Genomic DNA, 27198 nt, shown 5'->3' on the forward strand with positions numbered 1-27198 from the left:
AAGAGAAATTGAAGATGAAGATCTGAGTGCACGTGAAGGAGTGTAAACCTGGAGAAGTTGAGTAAGGTATTGTGGTGCAAGATTATGAAGTGCCTTAAGTGAGTAGCAGGATTTTAAACTGAACTCTATATTTTACTGGAAGCCAATGCAATTGCTGGAGAACCGGAGAAATGTGATCAGTATAAGGTGTTCTAGAGAGAACACGAGCTGCAGAATTCTGAACCAGTTGAAGCTTATGCAGCAATTTGGAAGGAATGCCTGTAAGGAAGGACAGGCATTCTGTTAAAGCCTCAGAAGCTCTGCACTAAAACGTAGCAGTGGTATGTATGGAGGGAGGGGAAGTGATGGCAAACATTTTTATTGCCTTCTACTCTGCTTTGTGAAACGGTTTGGGATTACAGCCACTGACCTGTATAACAGAGAGGCTTTTTCCCAGGAATTGTTTTTATCTTTCTGTTGCATGATTGTTGTCTTCCAGAGAACAAGGATGTGGATACATCTTTATACTGCAGTAAATCTTAACACTGGTGTGTTAAATAGAATTTTGGAGGAGCTGCCTACAATCCAGATAAGCCGGACAATCGTTTTATTGTCAGTCAATCCCGTGTTTGTTGCATCCTGAGAGAAACATTACTTGAGAGTTTGCAAAAAAAATAAAAAGATAAAGAATAAATCAATTGGGATGGGATTCACAAATTTCTCGATTCTGACTTTTGTAAATGTGCTTAATTTTTTAGACCAAACCTTTTCTTTCAGCAGCAGGTTTGATAGTAGTACAGCTGCCCCATACACAAATTCATTAATATTTAACTTCATAGTAAAGAAATGTCTAAGCTTTATAACCCACAATTGTTGACTCAACTGGGTTACGCAGCATAGTAAATTTGTGAGATATTACTCTTCTACAAACAGACAGTTTATACAGACGCACAAACAGGAGGTGAAATATGCACAGGCTTGTTACAGTCCTCAATAATGGGCCACTGACTGGATTGGTTCAAGATACAGAGAATAGTATTTTGTGCTTTAATAAAGTTATAATACATGTAATATTTTTGAACGCAAAGTAAAATATGGACTTTGGTTTGCATGCCTTTGCAAAAATGAAAGCGATCTTGATAGAAATGTACAATGTACAAATATCCAAAAATATCCCAAACTCTGAACAAACAAGACTCTGTTTTAAAGTGGGATAGAAGGATTTTAAGTGTTTTTGGATAGAAATTTATGCAAGAATTTCCAGGCTTTACATGCTAATGTTATTCTTTGTAAAGATGTCACTATTCTACTGCTGCAAAACACGCTAATTTGCATATTGTTCTGTGGAGTTTTTACCTGAACAGGTCGGAGAACCTGAGGCTTTTACATTGACTATATTAATAATATGAATTAATCTAATGTTATATGATTTTAAATATTTTAAGGTCTGCTAATTGTGATAAAATGATACTTTATTGTCAATAAAACCAGGCTCAAATATTTTGTTGGTAAAGGAAATTTATTTTATTTTAAATTTAATCAATTACACTGATCACAATACTTAAATTGTGAAGGTTTAGGTGCTGTTCAAATAACAAAGCACAGAAACAATACAAAAGGAGAAATTGGCATCACTCCTTCTCGTTACACTCGTCCAGGGCTTCTTGCATCTTGGTCTGAATATCGATTAACTTTTGGCCCCATTCTTTCCTGATCATCTCCTGATCATCTTCAATGACTTCCTTGTAGGCCATCTCTGCAATGAGGCCAATGTAGAAGAGGTAGGACAGATGAGCACATCTAGCCTCCATAATCTTCTTGTTCCTCTTGCAGTTATTTTGATAAAATTTCAGTAGTGGCTGCCCGAAAGGACCCTGGTCTTCCATGATGGCATCATAGTACACATTCAAATTCTTTAAGCCCTTTTGATTTCTATATATTTTCTTAAATTCCTCTCTATAATGTTCACTGTCTTCAGGGTCCTTCCTAATGTGGTCCATCATGTTCTGGAAAGCTTGGTACTGGAACTTGATGCTGTTTTCCGCCTGACCATAGTTTATCTCAATCTCTGAAAGTTGGATCTGGTCCAGCATCTGCTCGGTCTGCTGAGAGATGCTCTCCAACTTGTCATGAATCTGCTGGAACTCCTTCTCCAGCATCTTGATTTTGTTATCTTCTACCAGTGTTTTCTTCACAGCACCAACTATTGGGGTGACAATGCCAATCAGAGGGATAAAGGCAGAGGCGATGACGATCCCTTTCTCCAGGCAACCCAGCACTGTGGCTACAGTGTGTTTGATTTGAATCTCCGTTTCTCCGTCACTAGTGTCTGAAAATCAAAGAAGGACAAATGTATTAAAGAGATGTTTTTAAGACGCTCAAAATATAACCAACCCAAAAAAACACAACAAACAGCAACTTCAGTCCAAAATGACATGAGGCAGGTTGGTATCTTACCTGCCATGATGATTGAACCTGTTCCTTTTGTTGTGAAAAATCCTGGAGCCTTAAGAGAATATATTTATATTATTATATTATATTATTATTATATTATATATTATTAACCAGAAGTCAGAGGGTGAATAAAAGAGGCACTCTTTATTATAGTAACTCAGCAGACAGGAGAGGAAAGAGTGTAAACAGGGGACTCAGGGCCATAGAATAGTACTGTTCCAGACACGTAATGAGCTCATGGGTGATATGAAGTAGCTGGAAGCGGCGATAGCTCTGCGGGCACTGGCCTTGGGTAGGGAGACGGACGAGGATGGTGAGGTGAGGACATGATGGGGCGACCAGGATGAGCTGGCTGAGGCGTAGGGTCTGAGGAGAGATAAGGGGAGTTAGAGGAGATAGAGGAACAGGAGCTTGAGATAAGGGTAAACAATTCCAGCCTGAGCAAGGACAGGCTGAGATCATAACATGAAACATGCGATCAAAACAAAGTTGAAGCTTTTAGCAGTTTAGAGGAGTCATCAAAGAACTCCATTGTTTACTTTTATGTACACAAGCAACATTATAGTAGCAATAGCTTAACAATAGTGATAACAGTATAGCAACAATAGTTTAGCAATAGTGGCATTATAAGATGACAAATAGATAAGAGCTTTCTTTTAACATAATAACTTTTAACATAAAATCAGACTCATAGAGTGGCTTATGATTATTAAAAATCATGTATAGAAGAAAATAACAAAGGAGAAACTTACCCATTGAAGTTGAATGAAGGATTAATCTTCAGGACGTCTGGCATGGAAAATAACTTAGAGGCAAATGTAACTTCAACCAGGGGGTAAGGCTCTTTTTTGAGCACACTTTTAATAACAAAATTATTGTTTAGATATAATTGTTATGTCGAACGAAGAAGACCCAGGGTCACAGGCCTGGGCTTCCGGACCTGGGCCCCGGGGAACTAAGGGGAGGAAAATCCATAAATGGGCATATGGGTAAAAGGTGAAGGAAAAACAAGGGGATTGTAAGGAACAGGACGTTACAAAAACATATGAGATGATTCCGGTAAATAAGGTGACATAATGATAAGGTGATATGGAAATGGGTCTGTGAGGAGGGGAACCGATAAGGAGGCGCTTGGAAGCGTATATATAGAGGAGAATTTTTGGGACCAAAGGTGTATGCGTAAAAAAATCCCGTTACTCTGCAGGACCGTCCTGAGGGTTTTTGTTTTTGCATGCCGATGCTCTTCATGAAGATGCTTTTTCTGTTCTTGGGTTTTTGGGATTTCTTTTGTTACTTTCAAATTGGCAATTTCTCTTAGAGAATTGTTGGCTGATTGACCACAATAAAGAAGTTTGCTTATTCTCATCCAGGTCTGAAGAGCTTTCCCATTGTTTTAATTCGTATTAATGTTAGTGCTATCAGTAAATTAAGTTTAAGTAACAATTATATAGTATAAAAGTATTATAAAGTATATCAGTATAATTCACCCTGATATGTGCCGACTTGGAGACGGGCTCTAAGTTCCGACATATTTAATGGCGACCACGAAGCGACCTCTGCAGGGACGGTGTGAACTGCCTCCAGAACCGGGACCGCTCTCTCTGACAGGCTACAGAGGCCGGCCATAAATAACAAGGTGAGCAGACGCCTGTTAAACTCAAATGTCTGTGTATAGTGAATCTGTGGCCTGAGCGGGGGGATTGGCCCCGGGAAAGAGAGCAGACAGACACCCTCGAGATAAGAACCCCTAAGGGTGAGATAAAGAGCTGGATGAGAAATAACGAAGGGAAAGCCCCATAACTAGATAAGGTTTTGATGTGTAAGGTTTTGATGTGTGACTGTGTGTGTGTGTGTGTGGAAAAAATCTCATGAGTGTACTATGTAGTGGTTAGGCCTGGAGCGTATCCTCCGGTGTGAGTGCTATTAAACTCACGGACCGGGGCAGGACGGCAGGCGGTAAAGCGCATGATAAAATTCCTGGAGCGTATCCTCCGGTGTGAGTGCTATTAAACTCACGGACCGGGGCAGGACGGCAGGTGGTAAAAACGCGTTAGTTCCTAGATACCGCTGTTGGTTGAGACAGGTCTGCTTGGTAGGAACGGTGAAAAAGGGGGGCCCCCGGTATTATGTGTATGATAATCTGTATATGATAATCTGTATATGATAATCTGTGTATAATAATCTGAGAATGATAATAAGTGTATGATAATAAGTGGATAATAAGTGTACGTGTGTACATAGATAAGTACACAATATAAGTACACAATATAAGTACACAATATAAGTACACGGTGATAAGTGTACGTGTGTACATAGATAAGTACACAACACAAGCACACACGTGATAAGTGCACGGTAATGTGCAAACTGTGTATGGATCAGTCATGGGCATTGCTGAACCGAATGATGATTCAGATTGCTGTTTGATGTAGTAAAAGTGTGGTGTGTGGGTAAGTAAAGAACAGAGGTAAGTAAGCATGACACCAGTATTGTATAAAGTAGTAGAAAACAATACTTGAATAAAAGTGCAAGTATCATACTAGAAAAAGATTTTGGTAGAATATTTTACCATATATTATAATATAACACCTTTTATAATGATAATTAAGCAAAACGTCTCAAAGTATCTGATATATACTGTACTTAAAAAGCTGAAGTAGAAATAAGAAGTAAAATTCAGTGATTGTGAATTTGATTGTGATTGAGAGTGATTTTAGGCAAGCTAGGAGCAGGGTTTAGGCCTCAGTGTGAAATTAAAGTAAGAGGTTTATATTATACGACTACATAGTCAGAAAAAATTATGGTATTATGTAAAAGGGCAGAATAGACAAATTTGAATAGATCAGTTCATGTATGTGTGCAGTCTCCACAGTGTGTCCAGTATGTAGTCATCAAAAAATAAAATAAATAAATAAATGAATAAATAAATAAAATGAACAGATAATAATATCGACAAGACAAAGACCAGAGTAATGATTATTATGTTTATGAAGTATTGCATGGAGTGTTTGCATTAAAGTTTTGTATGTGCTGTAACTGTAGGAACAAGAATTGTGACATTTCACCGCGGTTGGGTGTTTTTGCGCTCTTTCCAGCTCTGACAGCACGTGCACGCTGCGTGCGCTTGTGCTTTTCCATGGAGCGTGCGGACGTGAGTAATGCAATCCAGTCTAGGAGCAGTGTAATCTCCCTTATGGCATTTGTCTGGTTTTAGTCTGTAGTAACGAGTAACGAAGATGCTTAGTGGAAATATAACGGAATAAAAGTGGAAAGGGTAAGTTCAAAAATTCGGACGTATGTAAAGAAGTTCTTGTACTCTGTAGAACACGGGACGATACGCACGATTCAGCACATCCGGCTACACACACAAAGGATTGCATGAAGAGCAGTTAATATCCTGAGTAAAACGAGAAAAGAGAATTATTTTGTTGCATTTTATATTCAAGAACAGTCATCATCATCCTGCGTTTGAGTTATAATTCCTCTTAGTAACAACGTCACAGACACGCACAGCTTCGCCCAGTATTGCGAGCACCGCTAGGGGATGAGGCTGCATTAACTTCATTGTAACTTTTGTGCATTAGATCCTCTAAATACACGGTCATGTTTTATTTATTAAGCCCACACACAAAGCATAATATGATTTATAGTGGTCGTACAAGTGTGATGAAGTTGATCGTTACCTGAACTAGGCGGCGCTAGTTCAGTTGGTTTACTTGCCTTTAAGCTCTTCCTTTTTTTCCTCACTGGAGTGATTTCTTTCATAACAAATATTATAGATTTTCATATTCTTAGATTCCCAAGAATCCATGGGAGTTGGAATATCTCCACCGTATTATCCACATCACTTTGCTCGCCTCACAATCATCACGGTTCTGACCGAAAACCGTAAGTAGAAGTTCATCTCTCACTTCTCATTGGAGGATCAGCAAACTACAATTCGGTGTTAGATTTGTAGTCCAGACTCCTAGGAATCAAACAAGGCCCCACATGAGCCAATAGGTGACCGTAGAGTAGAGATAGACAGCTTAAAGGCCAATGACGGTTCTCCATTGTATTCAGAACACCTTCTGTTTGTTTGGCACTTGTGTGTGTGTGGCAGTTGAGGTGCGATAAGGGCCATCTGGCAGGGGGGGCTGCCAGTGATAACAATTCTTAAGGTGGATTGCGCAATCCTAGAACACACACACAGAATAGCTTTCCCGTGTTTTTCTTGAGCAAATACTACTGCTTAGTGTAAAATATTCATATAAAATCCACTCTTGGGTCTCTTTGACTTTAGGAAAAATGTTTTTTTGAAAGCTAAGACCTGTGGCTATGATCTTGAGTTCTTCATTAGCTCATGGCTTGTGTTTACTGTAGTGTTTTATTACAGCAAAATTATTTTGGTGGAAATGAAACCTCCATTCTAGCCTCTGTAACTCTGTGCCAGTAAGGCCTTGAATCGCCCTGATACGTGTAACCAAAACAAGAGATTGTTTTCTTTCCAATCTGGGGCATTCTCTAACCGACTAGAGGACACACTATTACATGATGTTATAAATGAGGCGTTAGATGAGGAATAATAAACCAGTTGGGAGAAATTACCGAGTGACTGAAACAATTTAATTTTAATCTGGATTGGATTAATTAATTAATTGAATAACTGGTATTTATCTGATTGATTAGTGAATTAAATTATGGGATGGGTCAATACTTGGTTGATTATGTAGTTGATTGATTTTAATCCATTTTTAAGTATAACTATTGAATTAAAAGTTGTATTTTTTTTGTACTTATACTTTGAGATCCTAATATCTGCCTTGTTTCTCTTGAGAGCCATACTAGAAGGACTCCTGCACAACCACGTTTACCAGAAAAAGAGTAAACGTTCAGCTGAAGTAGTCAATAGTACACAGAAATCCAGTACCACGTGACAGTGCCACAAGGGCGAGATAGGGGTGCATGATGGAGAAGGGAAAGAGTCTGATTACTCCAGCTACAATTATAATAATGAGGCACAAGGATGCTGAAAAAGAAATTAGAAAATACATGAAAAAGTGGCAAGACCGGACAAGGGGAGAATTGCAGTGGCCTGAAAGTGGGACATTTGATGAAGGGAAATGAAAAAAAGATGAAGGAAAGAATAGAATGCTGGGGGGAAGCGAAAAATGAGAGTATAGATAAAATTATGAAGAAATGGGAGATAGTGGAGTGGTTTGAACAGGAAGGAAAGAGAAGAAGGGAAGAGAAGCTAAAAAAACCACAGAGTAAAGAACAGGAGAAAGAGAAGGCTACAGCCCCACCATCAGGTGAATGGGTGGAGCAGCTCAAACCCCCGCCGTACAACGAACAAAAGAAGCCCGATTATCATGGAATATACCCCGTAATAAATACGGGACAAGAAGGTGAAGCACAAGAAATAGAACTGGAAATCACGGGTGGACAAGTCAAAGGAGTAATCCGACAAATGTCAGCAGAAAAAGGAGATATTAAGAACAAGTATGAAGGGTCCTATCGTCCTTCCTCAGAAGAAGGTAGCCAGAGGGAGGAGAATGAGATTCTAAGACACAAAGATGAGCAAAAGGGGGGCTCAGAACACCCAAGAGGGACTACAAAAGAAGAAGGAAAAGAAAATCAACAGCAAATGGACAAAGGCGGTGGATACCAGTTGCTGGATAAGCTGGAAATTCACGCCAAAAGGGTCCTCATAGCGGGAGGACAAGGAGAGCACCACCGAGGGAAGGAAGAAAAAGGAGGAGCGGAAACGGTGGACGAAAGGGTGAAGAGATCTGCTGAACAGCAGTCACAGACCTCCCTGGCTACAGAAAATGAGGAGGAAGTATCCCAAGGGATGGGCCCAGAAGACGAGAAATCTCAGCCTGACAACAGAAGCATGAAAGTGAGGATAGATGGAGAAGTGCAATTAACCTCGCTAGAGCAGGTAAACCTATGGCCAGGCAAAGAACAAGATGAAGCAATTAAAATAGTTCTGAAACAAAGTTGTATGGCAGATGAGACAATGCAGGAACTAAAAGAACACACATCTCACCTGGAAATGCGGGTGGAGGAGTTGAGAGGAGACCTAAAGGAAGAACAAAAGCGTGCCGAGCAAAGGATAAGAGGCCTACAATATGAAAAAGAAGAAACCACAGCAGCAATATGCAAAGGCTTGGAGAAAAGGTTGCAAGAACAAGAAGAAAAGATAGCAAAAGCAACCGAAAGAGTAAAACAAGGAAGGAGGGCCAAGCCCACCATGAGAGACAAAAGAGATAAAGCGAAGTGGAAACTACTACAGAACCGAAGACGTGTGATCACACGGTCACAGGCTCAAAGCCAACAAAGGGAGGTGGACAAAGAAGAAACTGAAACCTCCAGCGACGAAGAGGGGGAGATAGATGAGCCTGAGTCGCGTAGAGCAGCAGCAACCGAGCCGGACGAATATACAATGCCAAAGATGGCAGCACAGTATCCTCTAATAGTCAAAGGACAGCAAATATATTATGTGCCATGGACCTTCATGGATGTGACTGGACTAGTAAAAAGACTGCCAAGTGTGTGTGAAGGGGCACAGAAATGGATCACAAAGTTTGAGGAACAGACAATGGGACAGAGTCTGGCCTTGGGTGACCTGAAGGTAATCCTATGCCAGACAGTTGGGAAGGCAAAAATTATAGAAATGTTCGGCCTCGCTGGACTAGGAAAAGAAGCGAACGACTCAAGAGCAGATGGAATAACCTTTGGCCCATTCAGAAACCGTCTGTGGGACCAGCTAAGGGAAGCATACCCAACTAAAGCCGATCCGGGCAAAGTGGAGAAACTAAAGCTGGATGAAGAAGAGGGAGTTGCCCAGTTTATATTGAAACTCCAGGAGTCTTGGAGGGAGGAAATGGGAGCCTCGTGGGATGAAACGCCCGCAAGTATGACTCTGTTCAAGCTCATGTTGAAAAGGGCACTTCCAGCAGAAGTTCAAGACCAGCTGGAGACGGTAGTGGGTTTGAACACTATGCCATGGGCCACCTTCGAGGCAAATGTGATACACCATACAGAACTTCACAGGAAAAGGAAAAGGGAGGCAAAGAAGGCTGAAGAGAACTTGTTGGTGCAACTGCACAAGGCACAACTGGGGGAACTGACGAGAAACAAGTAAGAAAGCCACGACAAGAAGAAGAAGGAGGACAAAGAATACACCAAACAGGCGGCAGTCATGGTCGCCCCAGCTGCAGTTCAGGTAGCACCACCCCAAGATGGAGGAGTGCCACAGGTGGTGGTGACACAGACACAGCCTTTGCCCCCAACTATGATGCAGTATCCCATAGGATACCCAACAAGTTATCCCGTGAATCCTCAGTATGCACCTCTACAACGCGGATGGGGACCAACCAGAGGTCAAGGAAGAGGATGACAAAGAAGACAACCTCCACAGAGACCGGCCTGGGGAGCAGGGGGACAGGGAAAAACCTGCTGGAATTGCAATAACCCAGGTCACATAAGATATGATTGTCCCTACTTACAGTATGGAGCACTAGGAGGGGTCATGGGAAACCAAGGAAGACAACAGATGCCGGCACAGATGCCTGCTCCAATGTATCAACAAGGAGCAGGGCAGTCAGGGATGCAACAAGCACCTGCAGCAACACCACAAGGAGCTGGAAATTGGGCAGGCCAATGGATGGGCCCAGGGTTTCAAGGACAAGCCCCAGTACCACCTGGAGGGAGCCCACTGGGCTCAGCTCCAGGAGGAATGTGATAAGGCCTAGAGAAGCCAGAGGGGGAGCTGGTGCAGTGTACCACCTCACTGCACACTGCACAAGAACCAACAATTATGTTGGGAAATTGGAAATGAAGTACAGGCTCCATTCCTGATTGATACAGGAGCAACATTTACAAGCATTGGAAAAGAAGGTGCAAAGCTTCCCCTCACACGTAGAGCAATAAAGACAGTGGGCTTCTCAGGAAAAACTCAGACTCTACGATTTACTGAGCCACAATGGATTACTGTAGAAGGAATAGTAGTGCAAGCACCTCTACTTTATTCCCCAGACACTCCAGCTAATCTTCTAGGAAGAGATGTGCTCTGCAAACTAGGAGCCAAAATACACTGTGGGCCAACAGGAGTGTGGATAACACTTCCAGAAATGTTAGCTCGACAACACTTAGTAGTAAGCCAAGAAGAGGTAATGACAGAACTGGACAAAGTGTATTGGATGGAAGCCAAAGACAAAGATACATCAAATATATGGAAAGAATATTCAGAATGGAAAAAACTACCATGGTTAAACTACATACGCCCAGATTGCCGTGAGGCTAGAGGACCATGGCATTGTACACTGAAATATGATGAAGGGGGATAATGATGAAGAATACGCATCATTATGGGAAGAACAACTAGAAGGCGTCATCAGCACAGACAGCATAATACTTGGTCGGCAAGGAGGTAGCTACATATGCCGTACTCCCTGAACAGATTCACGAGTGGTATCAAGTTGGAGACGCAGTCTCCCACATCTCCCTGATGATTGGGCAAGGTTTTGAATCAAAAGATTTAGGGCCTATGATGAGAGAAGAGGGAAGGGTAGAGAAATGGAACACGACAAGAAATTCTAGGGTATATATGTCAGAAGACAAAACATTTCTAAAGATAGATTATAAAGGGACAGAGCAGGTAGTAGCTACCACTATGTTAGTAAGTCAGCAAACAAAGATACAAGTAAGAGTAGGAGTAGAGGTACATATGCCACAAATAGAAGATGAGGAAGAGTTAACAGAAAAAAGATATAGTACTAAAAGCACTAGGTGAAGTTCTGGAACAACTATGAACTAAGCACGCATCAGATGTAGGACTAGTCAGATCAGCAGGGCTAGCAAAAATACAAATCAGACCCAACGCTCCAATACCCTATCAGAGACAATACCAGTTATCCAAACAAGCGGAAGAAGGAATAGGGCCAACTATTAAAGGGTTAGTGGAAACAGGGGTTTTAATCCCCACTAGGAGTCAGTGCAATACTCCAATTTTTCCGGTCAGAAAGCCTAATTCAGACAAATGGAGACTGATCCACGATTTGAGACCAGTCAATCAGATAGTGGTGGCCGAGACTCCAGTACTCCCAGATCCACACACTTTGTTATCAAATATTCCAGGGGGAACAAAATGGTACACAGTAATTGGTCTATGTTCAGCCTTTTTCAGTGTTCCATTGCACCCTGACTCTCAGCACTTGTTTGCGGTCACTTATCGTGGGCAACAGTATACTTATACGAGGCTGCCCCAAGGATATTGCAAAAGTCCATCGATATTCAACCAAGTACTGACCAGAGATCTGGTGAATTTACAAATGGATAGCCTCATAGTCCAGTATCTTGATGACTTACTGATCTGTAGCCAAACAAAGGAACAATGTGTACAGGATTCAATAACAGTACTGAAGGCCCTAGCAAACAATGGGCACAAGGTTAGTAAAGAGAAGCTACAATTCTGCCAGAGAAAGGTGGAATATTTAGGACGAGTTCTAGAAGGAACAACACGAAAGATATTACCGGCTCATTTACAAGCTATACGTGATGCACCATGACCTCAAACCGTGCATATGTATTTTAGTGGTCATTCGCCCTGTGTATGACATTGTGTATATTGGGGAAAGTGGACAGGTATGTACATCAAGTGACATACATTGTGCAACACGTAGGTACGCATTCCTGTATTAGACACATTAGGTTAGGAGCGTGTGCCACCCTCTGTACGTTTTGTTTGGGGTAGGTAGTGTAGGTTAGTTAGGGCGTCGTTTGACGCTGAAGCTCTGTCTTATTACTTTTCCTTTTGTAGTTTAGGTTAGAGGGTTAATTTCAAGGTAGAGTGGTTTTGTTTTGCTTATTTCTTTGTTTTGGCACAGCTCGTGTCCCTCTCCCCCTGTATTGATTGCCACATACAGTACACACCAAAGAAAATCCAACCTTATCATTTCATGTTGTTGCATCCCATCCATACCCCTAGACCTTCTGGGATCGTAACACATTTGGCAGGGTTTAGTAGACCATGGATATGCGACTTTGCCTTATAAGTACAACCACTTAGAGACATAAAAGCTACAGATCAGGCTAAACCCAATGCACAGCTGACATGGGCACCAGAAGCACTAGCAGCATTCGAGATGTTGAAGTGCACACTAGCCTCAGCCCCAGCGCTGTCTAGTCCAGATTACAGCAAACCATTTCACCTATACGTGTCAGAAAGACAAGGTTTTGTATCGGCAGTACTAATGCAGCAACAGCAAGGGGTAGGAAAGCAGCCCATTGCCTACTTCAGCACAGCGTTAGATAATGTTGAGAAGGGCATACCGCCATGTTATCGTGCTATATCAGCAGCAGCATTTGCATATCAAAAAGCTTCTACAATTATGATGGGTCACCCCGTGACCCTGTACACAGCACATGCACTGCATGCATTATTGACAAATCAAACGTTTGTAATAACCAATGCAAGGCGCACAGGATATGATGTAATACTGTCGGCAAGGTGCAACACAGTAAACCCAGCCGAAAGAATGGTGCTACCGAGTGAAGGGACTCCACACAATTGTACAGAGGAATCTGAAAAGTTCCTGGAAGCGCGACCAGATTTAGAGTCCCAACCTCTTTTAGGGGCACAACGAATCTTCTTTGTGGATGGATCCTGTTATCGCACCAGTGAGGGAAACAAAGCAGGTTATGCAGTAATTGAATACGACTTCATTGAGAATGTATATCAAACAATTAGCGAGGGGACTGTCCCACAACCATGCTCAGCTCAATTGGCAGAGATAAAAGCATTGATAGCAGCGTGTAAGCTAGGAGCAGGAAAAGCGTGTACAATTTACACTGACTCAGCCTATGCATATGGGGTATGTCATGTTTTTGGACCAATCTGGGCATAGCGAGGTTACCAGAGGGCTGATGGTTCTGCTTTTACCCATGGACCAGCCATATTTGAACTGTTAGCAGCTATACAGCTACCTAAGAAATTAGCTATTGTGAAGTGTAAAGCTCACAAAACAGATGGAACAACAATAACTAAAGGAAACGCTGCAGCAGATGAAGCAGCCAAAAAGGCAGCATTAGGGGATAGATGCATAATGGCAGTTATGCAGGGAGAAGGGCCAGATGCAGGTCCAGGAGAGATGTCAATAGAGGATGTCAGGGATGCACAAAACACAGCCAATCCGGAAGAAGTAGAACAGTGGAAAAAGCGAGGTGCATTTCAGGACAAGGAGTCCAAAGTATGGAGAGGGGGAGAGGGGTTGTGGGTAGCACCCACAGCCCTATTACCAATGTTGATAAAGGAAGCCCACAGGATAGACCACTGTAACAAAAGGGTGATAATAGACACTATCAGGAAAAATTGGTGGTCTCTGTATCTAGCCAGCTTCGTAGAAAAAATACTGAGAACATGTGAGCTATGTGCTAAAAGAAATGTCAGGAAGCATTTCACAGCCCCAATAGGACACATTCCAGAACCCAGAGGGCCGTTTCGACACTTAATGATGGATTTTGTGGATATGGCAGAAAAAGCAGAAGGGAAGCGATACATTTTGGTAGTGATTGACATATTCAGTAGATGGGTTGAAGCAGTGGCCAGTGCCAAGAATGATGCTAAAACAGTGGCAAAATTCTTGTGTAGGGAAGTAATCCCGAGGTTTGGTATTCCAGATCAGTTGAGTTCAGATAATGAACCTCATTTTGTAAATAAAGTAATTGAGTCCCTTGCGCAAGCATTGTGCATTAACCATAAGATGGGATGTGTTTATCACCCAAGTTCACATGGAAGAGTAGAAAGAGCCAACGGCGTATTGAAAGAGAAAATTGCAAAAATATGTGCTAGCACCAGTCTGAATTGGGTACAGGCTTTGCCTTTGGCTCTGATGAAAATGCGTTCGCAGACGAATCGTACAACACACTTGACACCTCATGAAATGGTGACAGGCAGGCCAATGCCCGTGGCTTTCACACGAGGACCCTATAAGGGCCCATCGCTTGAACAGATGGAAGGCGAAATGTCAAGCTATGTGAAGCATTTAACCCATATCTACAGACTCTTGTGTTCTCAGGTTAGCTACCCCCACTGCAGTCAAGGTCAAAGAGCTTTGTGTGCAGGCCATGTAGCGCCCACGGAGAGGCCGGCGACGAGTCCAGCAACCCCTCACCTGTGCACGGTTGGAGGCAAGCCCACGGGGTGTCGCTTGACGCCTCGGCGACTCCTGGTTCTGCTACACATGCATGCAACTGGACACCGAGGTGGACCAGTCTAACTTCATCTGGAGGGACTTCGACCTGGGTGCGGCGCCACATCGCACCTGGCTGACATACCCTTCCCCGCCGACGGCTGACACGTGGTTCACGTTGCTGAAGGACACTGATCCTTGCAAACGCAGATCTAGTCCGCCCTGACGGACTGTGGGTTCATTCGTGCCACCAGAATGATTATATTCTTGACAAAGGACTGCTTTTGCAGGTGCACACATATGAGATACGTCCTTCCCTTTGTGTGGCCTCAACGTATGGACGTAGACATAAACATGCGTATAATATTTCCCGCCATATACGGCAGGCCGCCATACGACAGTACTGTACTCTATTCTTTTGTGGATATAAACTCTGGACATCTCACACCAAAGATGTGCAACAAGGACTACAGGATATGAAAGAACCACCCACGTTCATATACTCATGGACAAGAGGTGATTCAGATGCGGTTGTTCCTGTAACTTGAGACTTTCACGCTTATCGCAACAGAAACATTTGGGGTTCCCTACGCGCAGGCCGACACATTTGGGCCCCCTTGCCACGGTGGATTCAAACCATGCATTGTAATCATTATTGGTGGTGGTCATAAGGACGACTCCCATGCCATGCGAGAACTGTTTGATTTTCATGTATGTTTCGGTGACCCTGGTGACACTGATTTCACTGTCGCGCTATATTTGCGGGCAGAGTGAGAATTTTCCCTCAATTTGGCATCCAGAGGGTTTTTCGCTCACTCCTGGCTCACCTTTTTGAGAAGGGGCACGTGTGTGTTGTGGTCTACTGTGCTCGTTGTTGTTGTTGGGGGAGAGATGTTGTATGTTTTTATGTTCTGAGATGTTGTATGTTTTTGGTACGTTTTTGGATTTGTGTTTTTGTTTTATGTTCTATGTGTTTTACGTCTGTTTTAGTTTTAGCTTCTGTTTCTCGTTTGTGTTAGGGTGGTCATCGTGGTTAGGTTCTTGGGTTTTGTTGAGACTTTGCAGTCTCAGAGGGGGAGAGATGTTGTGAAAAATCCTGGAGCCTTAAGAGAATATATTTATATTATTATATTATATTATTATTATATTATATATTATTAACCAGAAGTCAGAGGGTGAATAAAAGAGGCACTCTTTATTATAGTAACTCAGCAGACAGGAGAGGAAAGAGTGTAAACAGGGGACTCAGGGCCATAGAATAGAACTGTTCCAGACACGTAATGAGCTCATGGGTGATATGAAGTAGCTGGAAGCGGCGATAGCTCTGCGGGCACTGGCCTTGGGTAGGGAGACGGACGAGGATGGTGAGGTGAGGACATGATGGGGCGACCAGGATGAGCTGGCTGAGGCGTAGGGTCTGAGGAGAGATAAGGGGAGTTAGAGGAGATAGAGGAACAGGAGCTTGAGATAAGGGTAAACAATTCCAGCCTGAGCAAGGACAGGCTGAGATCATAACATGAAACATGCGATCAAAACAAAGTTGAAGCTTTTAGCAGTTTAGAGGAGTCATCAAAGAACTCCATTGTTTACTTTTATGTACACAAGCAACATTATAGTAGCAATAGCTTAACAATAGTGATAACAGTATAGCAACAATAGTTTAGCAATAGTGGCAATATAAGATGACAAATAGATAAGAGCTTTCTTTTAACATAATAACTTTTAACATAAAATCAGACTCATAGAGTGGCTTATGATTATTAAAAATCATGTATAGAAGAAAATAACAAAGGAGAAACTTACCCATTGAAGTTGAATGAAGGATTAATCTTCAGGACGTCTGGCATGGAAAATAACTTAGAGGCAAATGTAACTTCAACCAGGGGGTAAGGCTCTTTTTTGAGCACACTTTTAATAACAAAATTATTGTTTAGATATAATTGTTATGTCGAACGAAGAAGACCCAGGGTCACAGGCCTGGGCTTCCGGACCTGGGCCCCGGGGAACTAAGGGGAGGAAAATCCATAAATGGGCATATGGGTAAAAGGTGAAGGAAAAACAAGGGGATTGTAAGGAACAGGACGTTACAAAAACATATGAGATGATTCCGGTAAATAAGGTGACATAATGATAAGGTGATATGGAAATGGGTCTGTGAGGAGGGGAACCGATAAGGAGGCGCTTGGAAGCGTATATATAGAGGAGAATTTTTGGGACCAAAGGTTTATGCGTAAAAAATCCCGTTACTCTGCAGGACCGTCCTGAGGGTTTTTGTTTTTGCATGCCGATGCTCTTCATGAAGATGCTTTTTCTGTTCTTGGGTTTTTGGGATTTCTTTTGTTACTTTCAAATTGGCAATTTCTCTTAGAGAATTGTTGGCTGATTGACCACAATAAAGAAGTTTGCTTATTCTCATCCAGGTCTGAAGAGCTTTCCCATTGTTTTAATTCGTATTAATGTTAGTGCTATCAGTAAATTAAGTTTAAGTAACAATTATATAGTATAAAAGTATTATAAAGTATATCAGTATAATTCACCCTGATATGTGCCGACTTGGAGACGGGCTCTAAGTTCCGACACTTTCTTAATGGTGCTGCTGTGTACTTTATCAAGCTCAGGAGAGAGGACCTTGAATGATCTTCTTGACCGCTGCGTTATATATATGCAGGGTAAGGGAGTGACTCATACCTGAGAAAGGCTCATTGTTCTCTTTTTTATTAGGGAGGTATTTTGGTGACTTTTGTCTTCAGCTAAAGTCCAACACTGCCAAAGTCCAACACTGTCTTCACTATGGACGTCTGTGCTTTAAAAGATTTACTGATTAAATGTGAACAGGGAACATCATAATTTGAATAATATTCTGAACATATTGTTAATTTTTGTTCTTTTAAACATTTAATTTACTCATTAACTTTTCCACTGCTTCTAACCTGTATCTGTTCAATTTACTCTTACTGGACCTAACAGGCCTCGGACAAACCCATTCCAGCATGACAATTCTACTGGACACAAAGTGACGTCCTTAAAGAAATGTGTTGCCAAGACTAGAGTAGAAGAACTTGAGAGATCCCTGGCTTGCAGACTCCACTCTAAATCATCCCAAAGGTGTTCTATGCAGTTGACAGCTCATCCGGGTCTATATGGACCTTGCTTTGTGCACTGGTGTGCAGTCATGTTGGAACAGGAAGGGTCCATCCCTAAACTGTTCCCGCAAAGTTGCGAGCATGAAATTGTCCAAAATGTCCAAAAGATTTTCCAAAGAAACAGGAAAATAATTGAAATGGCATTTTGAAATGACTATATTCCTGACCTTGTTGAAGAAAATTCCTTCAAGCACATTACGTCTCTTGAATGCTGCGTTGAAAGAACTTTTGCCAGTTTCTCAATCGGTTTGTAGACCCACCACACCAAACTATTCAGCCAGAACAGAGCAAGAAAATGACATTTACCTTTAAACTTTAAAACACGGTTTATTTTATATCTGAGGAATTTTACATTTTGAGATGTTTAGTAGACAAATTTTGTGCCATTATACAATTTTGTCCCTTGATTAATGAAATAATTTACAGTGAATAAGGTGAAAGGAATCACTTGCACTTCCTAAGCACCTCCTGCATCTTCTCTTGCACTTCCTCCATCTTCGCAGCCCATTCCTCTCTCAGGCCCTCTTCGTCATCACCGATGATCGTGGCGTAACCCATCAGAGCGATGAGGCCAATGCAGAACAGGTAGGTGATGTGTGTGCACAGGCGTTCCATCACTCTCTTCTCTCCTTTAGAGTAAGTCATGTAGACGTCGAGGATGGGCCGGCTGAACAGCTTGGGCTTGCCCATTACACCATCGTAGAGTGTGTGCAGGTTCTGGTCGCCCAAGTCGTTGGCAAAGCTTTCCTCAAAATCGTTGCGCTTGCTCTCCACGTGCTCGGGTCGTGCCTTCACCACCTCCATAAACTTACGGAACTGGTTGCGTAGGTTGTTCTCTACTTGGTTGTATTGCCCGTCCAGTGTCTCCTTCTTGATCTGGAGCAACGTGCTCTGGTTTTGCCTCGAAATCTCATCCAATGATCGGTTCACGCTGACAAACTCCCGTCGAAGGGTCTGAATCTCCCCGTCATCCACATGGTGGAGGATGACGCGAATCAGTGAGCCTACCACACCGAAGATGGGGTTCACCACAGCAGCTGCGGACGAGATGGCGGATACACACTGCAGTGCCTTCACCAGGCCTCGCTTCAGTTTGTCTCTGTCCTCTGAGATCTCGATGTCATCCATGGCCTAAAACAGAGTTATCGGTCTGATGGGGAGAAGAAGAAATAATTGCAAAGTAAAATCTACCTTTATTCAGAGCACTTTGTTTCTAGTAAAGTTAGATCCCGGATTAGACTCTTATTGGGGTTCACCTACGTTTGTGTTATTTTTAAAGCTGAAGTTAAATAATGCATTGAAGCTATGTGGCACCTAACTGGAGGAATTTGGCAGAAAGAGAGCAGGTGAAGCCTGAGAACTGATGCAGAAGAACGGTTCTTCAACAGCTGAAATGGGAAAATAGTGTCAGTGAAGGTGTGGAGGAAGTAAAACCACAAAGTGGTTAAAAAGTTAACTTCCTGTGTTTACATGCTTTCACACTAATGCAGACAGACCTAAGTTAGATGTAACATCTCCCAATTTACAGATAAATGAAACGTAGGTAGCTGCTTCAGGCTTAAAGATCAGGGGTGGGAAACATTCCTTTTTTTAGCTAAACTACTTTGTGATTCTTTGGAAATGGTTATTTTGCCATTATTTTGGACGTAACATTGATTTTATTTAGATTATTCTTTGATCTATTTATGATTGCTTCTTACTATTTTTTTACACTGATTACATTTTGGATTATTGCTCATTAAATTAATATTTTTATCACAGCCGTCTTGACTGGTTCTCTTTAATCCTCTTTTTCTGGTAAGGCTATTTAATCTTTGACTCCTCAAATGTGTGAATGCAAACATTTAATGTTAGGAAATGATCGAATTTATTTTAATTGTTTTATTCTATAGAAATTGAGGATAGAGAATAGATGGAATTAGGGCTAGGGATTGATAATGTACAGTAGTGTGTGAGATGAGATTTCACTCTAGACACATTTAGCTCTTTAGGATGGAAGCATCTGTGTCCTGAGGTTTAAACAATGGAGAGTTTAATACTATATTTACATTTTCATGAAACAGTGAATTGTTCAAAGTTTGTAAACAGTTGTTTATTTATCACAGACTACAACCAATTAACACATCAATAGCATTTTTCACCACACTGCTTTATCTTTAAAAAAGATTTGCTTTTTACATAAAGTTATGCAGCTGCCCAATATAGAGACTACGTCTATGCCTTTCAGGATAAACTCATGTAAAAAAAAAAAAAAAAATTGTAAATCAACCAAATTGTAATCATACTGACTACAGGAGTGAACTGAAAGAAGAAAGGAGGTCAGAGAGCATAAGGATCTTACCTGGTTTAATGTCTGTAGGGTTTCTCGTCCTGTGTCGAGGGTAAGGTTGGGACTTGTATCAGATCAGCGCTCGCTGTGTTAAACAGGATGACGGGGGTGAATCGTGTCACTGTGAAAGCTGCTAGCGGAAAATTCATGCTATGAAAAAGTCATTTTTGACTAAGATTATTTATATTTTCCAGAAAAAAAAAAAGGCACAAAGACACTTTGATACACACATTCATGTAAAAGGACTTGTCTTTGTTTCTGGATAAGACTGAGATTGATAAGATTTATTAATTAGCTTTTTAATTACATCTGAGGAAACTTCTGTCTTCATTTTCATCTGAAATGGTGAAACACTTGAGATTGTCAATAGTTTGTGTGTTTAGGATGCAGGACTTTATGCAGTTTCTCTGGTATTAATGACATGATGGATCAGAGTCTTCGGCCTCGTCGAAAAAGAGTTTCCAGAGAAACATGAAAGAAACTTTATAGGCACTTTATAGTCTAGTCAATGGTTAAAGGTAGTAATGTTAGAATTAGTGATACAGTTTAATAGAAATGACTCTAGTAAGGCATTTTTAATTTTTTTTTTATTTAATTTTTTCAAATTCACATTTTCAAATATTCAAATATTATGTATCGATTAATATATAAAGATGAAATATGTTATTAATTCTTTTTAGAATACGATTCATTCAATTTATCTGAAATGAAAATGTAAAATGAAATTTTCACATTAATCTCAAATGTATTGGTTGTCCATACAAAATTCTGCCTCTTTAGTTTTGTCCTGAAGCTCTGAGGAGAATAAAGGAAACTAATAATAATAATAATTACATATACTGTATATATTGACACTACATTTAACTGTGATCGTAATTGTGATTGTATTACATTGTGAAAGTAATTTCAATAAATTAACATTTCTAAGTTAAATTATTAATTTAGTCTACGTAGCTAATAAACAGTAAGGTGTAAACATAACTAAAAGATCTGGCACCCATAGTAGTAAGTTGAATCCGAGGTACCACAAGAGAAATTGAAGATGAAGATCTGAGTGCACGTGAAGGAGTGTAAACCTGGAGAAGTTGAGTAAGGTATTGTGGTGCAAGATTATGAAGTGCCTTAAGTGAGTAGCAGGATTTTAAACTGAACTCTATATTTTACTGGAAGCCAATGCAATTGCTGGAGAACCGGAGAAATGTGATCAGTATAAGGTGTTCTAGAGAGAACACGAGCTGCAGAATTCTGAACCAGATGAAGCTTATGCAGCAATTTGGAAGGAATGCCTGTAAGGAAGGACAGGCATTCTGTTAAAGCCTCAGAAGCTCTGCACTAAAACGTAGCAGTGGAAAGTCTACTTAAAAAAGTAACAGTTTAAACAGAAATGATTGATCAAACTTAATTATACCACCGCTATTTATTATTATTATTATTATTATTATTATTATTATTATTATTATTATTATTATTATTATTATTATTATTATTATTATTGGGAGATGGTGTGTGGTTGATACGATACTGAGGGAGAAGTAGAGCGCCCTCTTGCGGTCATTAATAAACTTTAAGCTTCTTCTGTTAAAGCCTCAGAAGCTCTGCACTAAAACGTAGCAGCGAAAAGTCTACTGAAAAAAAGGTGAGTGAGGCATCTAAACATCTTTTATTTATTAAAAAACAGGAATTTTTGTACATTTACAGCCACGTTAGATTCGTTTAATCCTCGGTCTGTTTTCTTTCCACGTTTTTATTTTCTTCAGGCTCAGGGACATTTTTACACAAATTGTTTTTATATGAAGCTGCTTTTACTGACTGAACGTGAAAATAACTAAACAGAACCACTGTCACGATATTATAATAAAAAAACGACCTATTTGGTCCTAAGAAAATACATCAAAGCTGTAGCCGACATGTTTATAAACTAAGTAGATTTTTTTTTACCGCGCAGCTAAAAACTGTATTTATATTATTTTTCATCTAATTAACATCAATACCTTCACATAAGAAAATTAGAAAAAAATATATAGATTAAAAAAAATCAAAACGAAATCGAAACCGGACGTGAGTAAGTATTACTCTTATTTTTATTAATACTAGTGGTCACAGTCGGTATTACACAATAATTATTTGACACGCCGTGTGCCATCTAGTGGATATATAAGGTATTTACTTTATAATAATTCGTTGATATAAGCGCCACCTGGTGACCACATACGGTATTAACCCATTTTTTCCCTAGTGATATTAGACAATTCACCAAAAAATTTAAGGTGTTGAACAGGGTTTTAAAAATAATACCAAACTATTAACGTAGTTTAATATGATTTTTATTACTTCAAGATTCAAGATTTTTATTTGTCACATACACAATTATATAGAGCATATATAACTAACAGTGAAATGTGAATCAGGTCCACTCCATGGACAGTGCAATTATTAAAAAAAATAAAATACAACACAGAGTGAAATAAAAGTAAACAATAAAAATATAAGAATAAAATATAAAAGAAGATGTATACTGTGTAATTAAATATAGAATGAAAAATAGTGTGCATGAAAGTAAACTGTAGTCATAAATGTTGAGATACACAGGGATGTACAAAAGGCAATGTGCATATGTGCATTATACTGTAGTCTTAAATATTAAGATACACAGGAATGTGCAAGAGGCAAATGTGCAAACAGGTTGACACTTACACTTACTTAATTAAGTTATTATGCTATTTATTAAATAAGACGCATGTAATAGTTATAAATAGAATACAAATAATAATATCACTTTTCTGTTTTGTTGAGCTTCAGGATGTCCCTGACGATCAGCAGGGCCGAGGGGGTGACGGTGTACACTGTACACTCCAACCACAAAAGTAAATGGCCGATCTTCTGCCAGATCCTGGGTACCCTGTGCTACAGCCCCGTGTGCTCTGTGTCTCAGAGACTGAAGCACCAGCTTAGCTGCACTCTCACAGTGCTGGCGGTTTGTTATGCATTCAGTCTCTATTCTAGGGGTTTTCTTATTGAGAACTTGTTTAATAAATCAAAACAGCATTGTGTGATGAACAAACAAAATCATTGCTTTTATTACAAATGACACTATTATCATGTAATAATATTTTCCTGCATTTTGTCCATAATAAGTAAGTAACATATTACTAGGACTACAATAAAGATGATGTGACACATTGTTTTTATAATAAATTGGTCTGTTTTGTCAGAAGAGCCTGGGCCTGTGCAATGACCACCTTCTCTCTTCCCCCAGACTATACAGATCATGGTTGGAATAATGAATCTGGGCATCGGGTCTTTGTTTCTAGCCTTTTTCAAACCCGGATACCTTGGTTCTGACCTCCTTTGGCTAGGAGGTGTGGTAAGAATCATTAATTTAGTGGAAATGTAATTGTCTTATTCACTTTAATGTAACCTTGTTATTTTTCATATATAATGAAAAATTGTGTTGAATAAATCTGCATTATTGTGGTCAATAAATGTTTTTTTTTTCAGGTTATTGCAATTGGAATATTGTGTATCCTATCAGAAAAGTTTCCAAGCCCATGTCTGGTGAGTTTAATCTTTTTTTAAGCTTTTCAGTTGCTGTATATTTGCTCAGTGAGTCAGATCATTTGACTCATCAATACGAGTCAACTCTCAAATGGCTCACTGCCATATTATCATAAAACCAGTTTCATTTCAGTTACTCCATACACAAGAAATTGACTTGGTACGTCACTATTTAGGATACAACATGCACACTGTGAATCTTTGAACAAAGCTCAACAAGCGCAATGCAACAGCAAACAGAATAAGAGAAGTCCAGTTTCACTGAATATCAATGGAAAACCCACTGTGTAATAAAACTTTTATTCCTTACTCCCTCTGTGCCTGCAGATTGCCCTGACGGTGCTGATGAACATAATGAGCGCTGCATTAGCTATAACCTTCATTGTGAAATATTCAATGGATTTGGCTACAAGACCTCGCTGGTCCAAATGTGAAGATCCTGCAGCTAATGAGGGCTATCGGTATTCCTGGACAACTCCATCTCCCACGAAAAAAGCTATGTTGGATGAAATATTTGAGAAAAAACTAGAGGACTACAGAGTTTGTAAGGAAAACTGGCTGATTATTCAGGTAATCACTGTCACTGATGTTGAGCTCAGAAGAAAGTAGCCTTTAATTTGTGATTAATTACAGTCTCTGAAATGATGATGCTGGAGTTATATGATGTGATTAATTAGTATGAGGGAAAAAATATCTACAAAGTAAACCTACTTGTAAATTACAGTTTTTATAACTTTATACCATGAAAAATTCTCTTTACCTGAGAGCAGTAAGAGTCTCGCTAAGCTCACTTTTGATTCATATTGAATCTCTTGTGTAATTTACATGTAGAGTGATGAGGTCATTTATATGCTCACTATCAATATAGAAGTCCTATATAATTTAATCCCCAGGACCAAGAACAACATTTTAGCTGGGATAAACTCCCACTGATGAACAATCATGTGACTTCTGATCTGTTTTTACATCAGATTGTATTAGATTTTAGTACTAAATATAAATGTTGTCCTAATTCGAATTACTATCTAGATAATCTAGTCATCTGTGTAAGTTTAACTAGTTGATTTTTACACCCAGAATCTCTACATTTGCCTGGACATACTGATGATCGTCCTCGCTGTTCTTCATCTCTGTGTCACCATGAGCTGGTGTTTTCTGAACATAAAGGCGCTGTGCAAGAAGCAAGCAGATGCACAGGTATAACCGTCTTTCAAGAAATAAAATAAACTAGTCGATATAATGAGTCCTGAGAGCTGAGGCTGGACTTCAGACAGCAGAACAGAGCAGAACAGAGTGCTTAAAGCTGACCTGTGTTCAATTTTTCAGGACATTGAGGATCCAGAACTTTGCAAGCATCTCATGAAGGAGGAAAACCCCGATCCTGTGTCTTAGAAACCACCACACCACTAAATACAGTTAGACTTTAATTACTCTCCTCTGCGTGTCATTTATATACACTTTCCACACTGTTATTATATTCATTGTTCATTTGCATGCCATTTACATTACAGATGTTTTTTTTTCACCTTTTATATCAATCAACACAATACACTTTTACTAAAATATAAATATATGTAAAAAAAAAATAATAATAATAATAATAAATAAATAAATAAATCGTTAAAAATCTACATTTTGTTTTTGTGTCAAATTTATATATATACATTTTCAAGCGCTCAGTGTGATCCGGGTGTGTTTACAGTCATCCACCACCAGGGGTCGCTCATACAACACTAGTCTTAAGCAGTAGCCATTTTGAGAGAGAAATACACAGAAAATGAAGTCTGTACTCTAACACAGGCTGTTCACTGACCATGTGGAGGTCAAAACAACACACACACATACACACACACACACACACACACACAAAACATTCAATCTGATTTAAATTCTATTTAAAATGAATAATAATAATAATAATAATAATAATAATAATAATAATGACATTTTAATCAATAGAAATAAAACACAAGTTGAAAAAAATATTTACTACATTGTAATATTTATGGCTGATTGGCTCAAGCTTGTTAGCAAAGTAGCTTTGCTAACAAGCTTATTAGCTTATTACAAGTTTTATTTGAAAGTGACCCCAAGTAAATGGACAAAAAAACAGAAAAGGCAGTAATTCTGCATAATCTGTCTGAAATATGCCACATGTAGAACCGGCATGTATTTAGTTGTGTTGCTCAGGTAGTTAAGGTGATTTTCTTGACCCCCAGTTCAGTTTAAAAATTTTCAGATTAACACATTTATTTATTTATTTGTTTGTTTGTTTGTTTGTTTGTTTGTTTGATTATTTATTTATTTGTTTATTTATTTATTTAGTCCAAGCCAGGGTTTTTAAACCAGCAGTCTAGACCAGCACCTTTAAAGACAAGAAAACTTGGTTTTAAACAAACATTTAGTGTTAGGAAATGATCGAATTTATTTTAAGAAATTGTTTTATTCTATAGAAATTGAGGATAGAGAATAGATGGAATTAGGGCTAGGGATTGATAATGTACAGTAGTGTGTGAGATGAGATTTCACTCTAGACACATTTAGCTCTTTAGGATGGAAGCATCTGTGTCCTGAGGTTTAAACAATCGAGAGTTTAATACTATATTTACATTTTCATGAAACAGTGAATTGTTTAAAGTTTGTAAACATTTGTTTATTTATCACAGACTACAACCAATTAACACATCAATAGCATTTTTCACCACACTGCTTTATCTTTAAAAAAGATTTGATTTTTACATAAAGTTATGCAGCTGCCCAATATAGAGACTACGTCTATGCCTTTCAGGATAAACTCATGTAAAAAAAAAAAACAAATTGTAAATCAACCAAATTGTAATCATACTGACTACAGGAGTGAACTGAAAGAAGAAAGGAGGTCAGAGAGCATAAGGATCTTACCTGGTTTAATGTCTGTAGGGTTTCTCGTCCTGTGTCGAGGGTAAGGTTGGGACTTGTATCAGATCAGTGCTCGCTGTGTTAAACAGGATGACGGGGGTGAATCGTGTCACTGTGAAAGCTGCTAGCGGAAAATTCATGCTATGAAAAAGTCATTTTTGACTAAGATTATTTATATTTTCCAGAAAAAAAAAAGGCACAAAGACACTTTGATACACACATTCATGTAAAAGGACTTGTCTTTGTTTCTGGATAAGACTGAGATTGATAAGATTTATTAATTAGCTTTTTAATTACATCTGAGGAAACTTCTGTCTTCATTTTCATCTGAAATGGTGAAACACTTGAGAGTGTCAATAGTTTGTGTGTTTAGGATGCAGGACTTTATGCAGTTTCTCTGGTATTAATGACATGACGGATCAGAGTCTTCAGCCTCGTCGAAAAAGAGTTTCCAGAGAAACATGAAAGAAACTTTATAGGCACTTTATAGTCTAGTCAATGGTTAAAGGTAGTAATGTTAGAATTAGTGATACAGTTTAATAGAAATGACTCTAGTAAGGCATTTTTAATTTTTTTTTTATTTAATTTTTTTATTACATTTACTTACACTTACTTTTCAAACAAATTCACAATTTCAAATATTCAAATATTATGTATCGATTAA

At 39.6% G+C, this 27198-nt stretch overlaps 4 protein-coding genes across 11 annotated transcripts; 2 read left to right on the top strand and 2 right to left on the bottom strand.

The window, feature by feature from the left end:
• Positions 1-1479: 1479 nt before the first annotated feature.
• On the bottom strand, positions 1480-17921 carry LOC132840392 (protein rapunzel-like). Of its 2 annotated transcripts, XM_060861991.1 has the most exons (3): positions 17189-17921; positions 2437-2460; positions 1480-2308 (listed from the first exon to the last, which is right to left on the bottom strand). In XM_060861991.1, exons 2-3 carry the CDS (start codon positions 2441-2443, stop codon positions 1611-1613), a joined length of 705 nt encoding a protein of 234 aa, XP_060717974.1. In that variant the 5' UTR covers positions 2444-2460; positions 17189-17921; the 3' UTR covers positions 1480-1610. The 2 variants fall into 2 exon arrangements, with proteins under 2 accessions (XP_060717974.1, XP_060717973.1); XM_060861990.1 differs by lacking the exon at positions 17189-17921 and having other exon boundaries at positions 2437-3636.
• LOC132840390 (golgin subfamily A member 6-like protein 25) lies at positions 3650-17024 on the top strand. Its single transcript, XM_060861988.1, has 2 exons — positions 3650-15572; positions 15606-17024. Exon 1 carries the CDS (start codon positions 7526-7528, stop codon positions 9560-9562), a length of 2037 nt encoding a protein of 678 aa, XP_060717971.1. The 5' UTR covers positions 3650-7525; the 3' UTR covers positions 9563-15572; positions 15606-17024.
• A 138-nt stretch (positions 17922-18059) lies between the features above and the next one.
• LOC132840393 (protein rapunzel-like) lies at positions 18060-20257 on the bottom strand. 6 transcript variants are annotated; one of them, XM_060861996.1, is made up of 3 exons: positions 20094-20257; positions 19072-19140; positions 18060-18902 (listed from the first exon to the last, which is right to left on the bottom strand). In XM_060861996.1, the coding sequence occupies exon 3, from the start codon at positions 18878-18880 to the stop codon at positions 18197-18199; it is 684 nt and encodes a 227-aa protein (XP_060717979.1). In that variant the 5' UTR covers positions 18881-18902; positions 19072-19140; positions 20094-20257; the 3' UTR covers positions 18060-18196. The 6 variants fall into 6 exon arrangements, with proteins under 6 accessions (XP_060717979.1, XP_060717980.1, XP_060717978.1 ...); XM_060861997.1 differs by having other exon boundaries at positions 19067-19140; XM_060861995.1 differs by having other exon boundaries at positions 19013-19140.
• A 1345-nt stretch (positions 20258-21602) lies between these two features.
• Positions 21603-25267, top strand: LOC132840117 (uncharacterized). Of its 2 annotated transcripts, none has more exons than XM_060861517.1 (7): positions 21603-21717; positions 22881-23055; positions 23338-23445; positions 23580-23636; positions 23964-24206; positions 24714-24833; positions 24963-25267. In XM_060861517.1, exons 2-7 carry the CDS (start codon positions 22882-22884, stop codon positions 25026-25028), a joined length of 768 nt encoding a protein of 255 aa, XP_060717500.1. In that variant the 5' UTR covers positions 21603-21717; position 22881; the 3' UTR covers positions 25029-25267. The 2 variants fall into 2 exon arrangements, with proteins under 2 accessions (XP_060717500.1, XP_060717501.1); XM_060861518.1 differs by having other exon boundaries at positions 21640-21717; positions 22875-23055.
• Positions 25268-27198: the final 1931 nt, after the last annotated feature.

This window comes from Tachysurus vachellii, chromosome 25 (genome assembly GCF_030014155.1).
Source record: "Tachysurus vachellii isolate PV-2020 chromosome 25, HZAU_Pvac_v1, whole genome shotgun sequence".
Taxonomy (NCBI): domain Eukaryota; kingdom Metazoa; phylum Chordata; class Actinopteri; order Siluriformes; family Bagridae; genus Tachysurus; species Tachysurus vachellii.

Excerpts from the sequence above, each read along its gene's own strand:
- LOC132840390 (XM_060861988.1), top strand. The coding sequence starts at position 7,526 with ATGAAGGGAAATGAAAAAAAGATGAAGGAAAGAATAGAATGCTGGGGG.
- LOC132840393 (XM_060861998.1), bottom strand. The coding sequence starts at position 18,880 with ATGGATGACATCGAGATCTCAGAGGACAGAGACAAACTGAAGCGAGGC.
- LOC132840117 (XM_060861517.1), top strand. The coding sequence starts at position 22,882 with ATGTCCCTGACGATCAGCAGGGCCGAGGGGGTGACGGTGTACACTGTA. Across the intron at positions 23,446-23,579 it reads TCCTTTGGCTAGGAGGTGTG|GTTATTGCAATTGGAATATT; the intron begins GTAAGAATCATT and ends TTTTTTTTTCAG. Across the intron at positions 23,637-23,963 it reads AGTTTCCAAGCCCATGTCTG|ATTGCCCTGACGGTGCTGAT; the intron begins GTGAGTTTAATC and ends CTGTGCCTGCAG.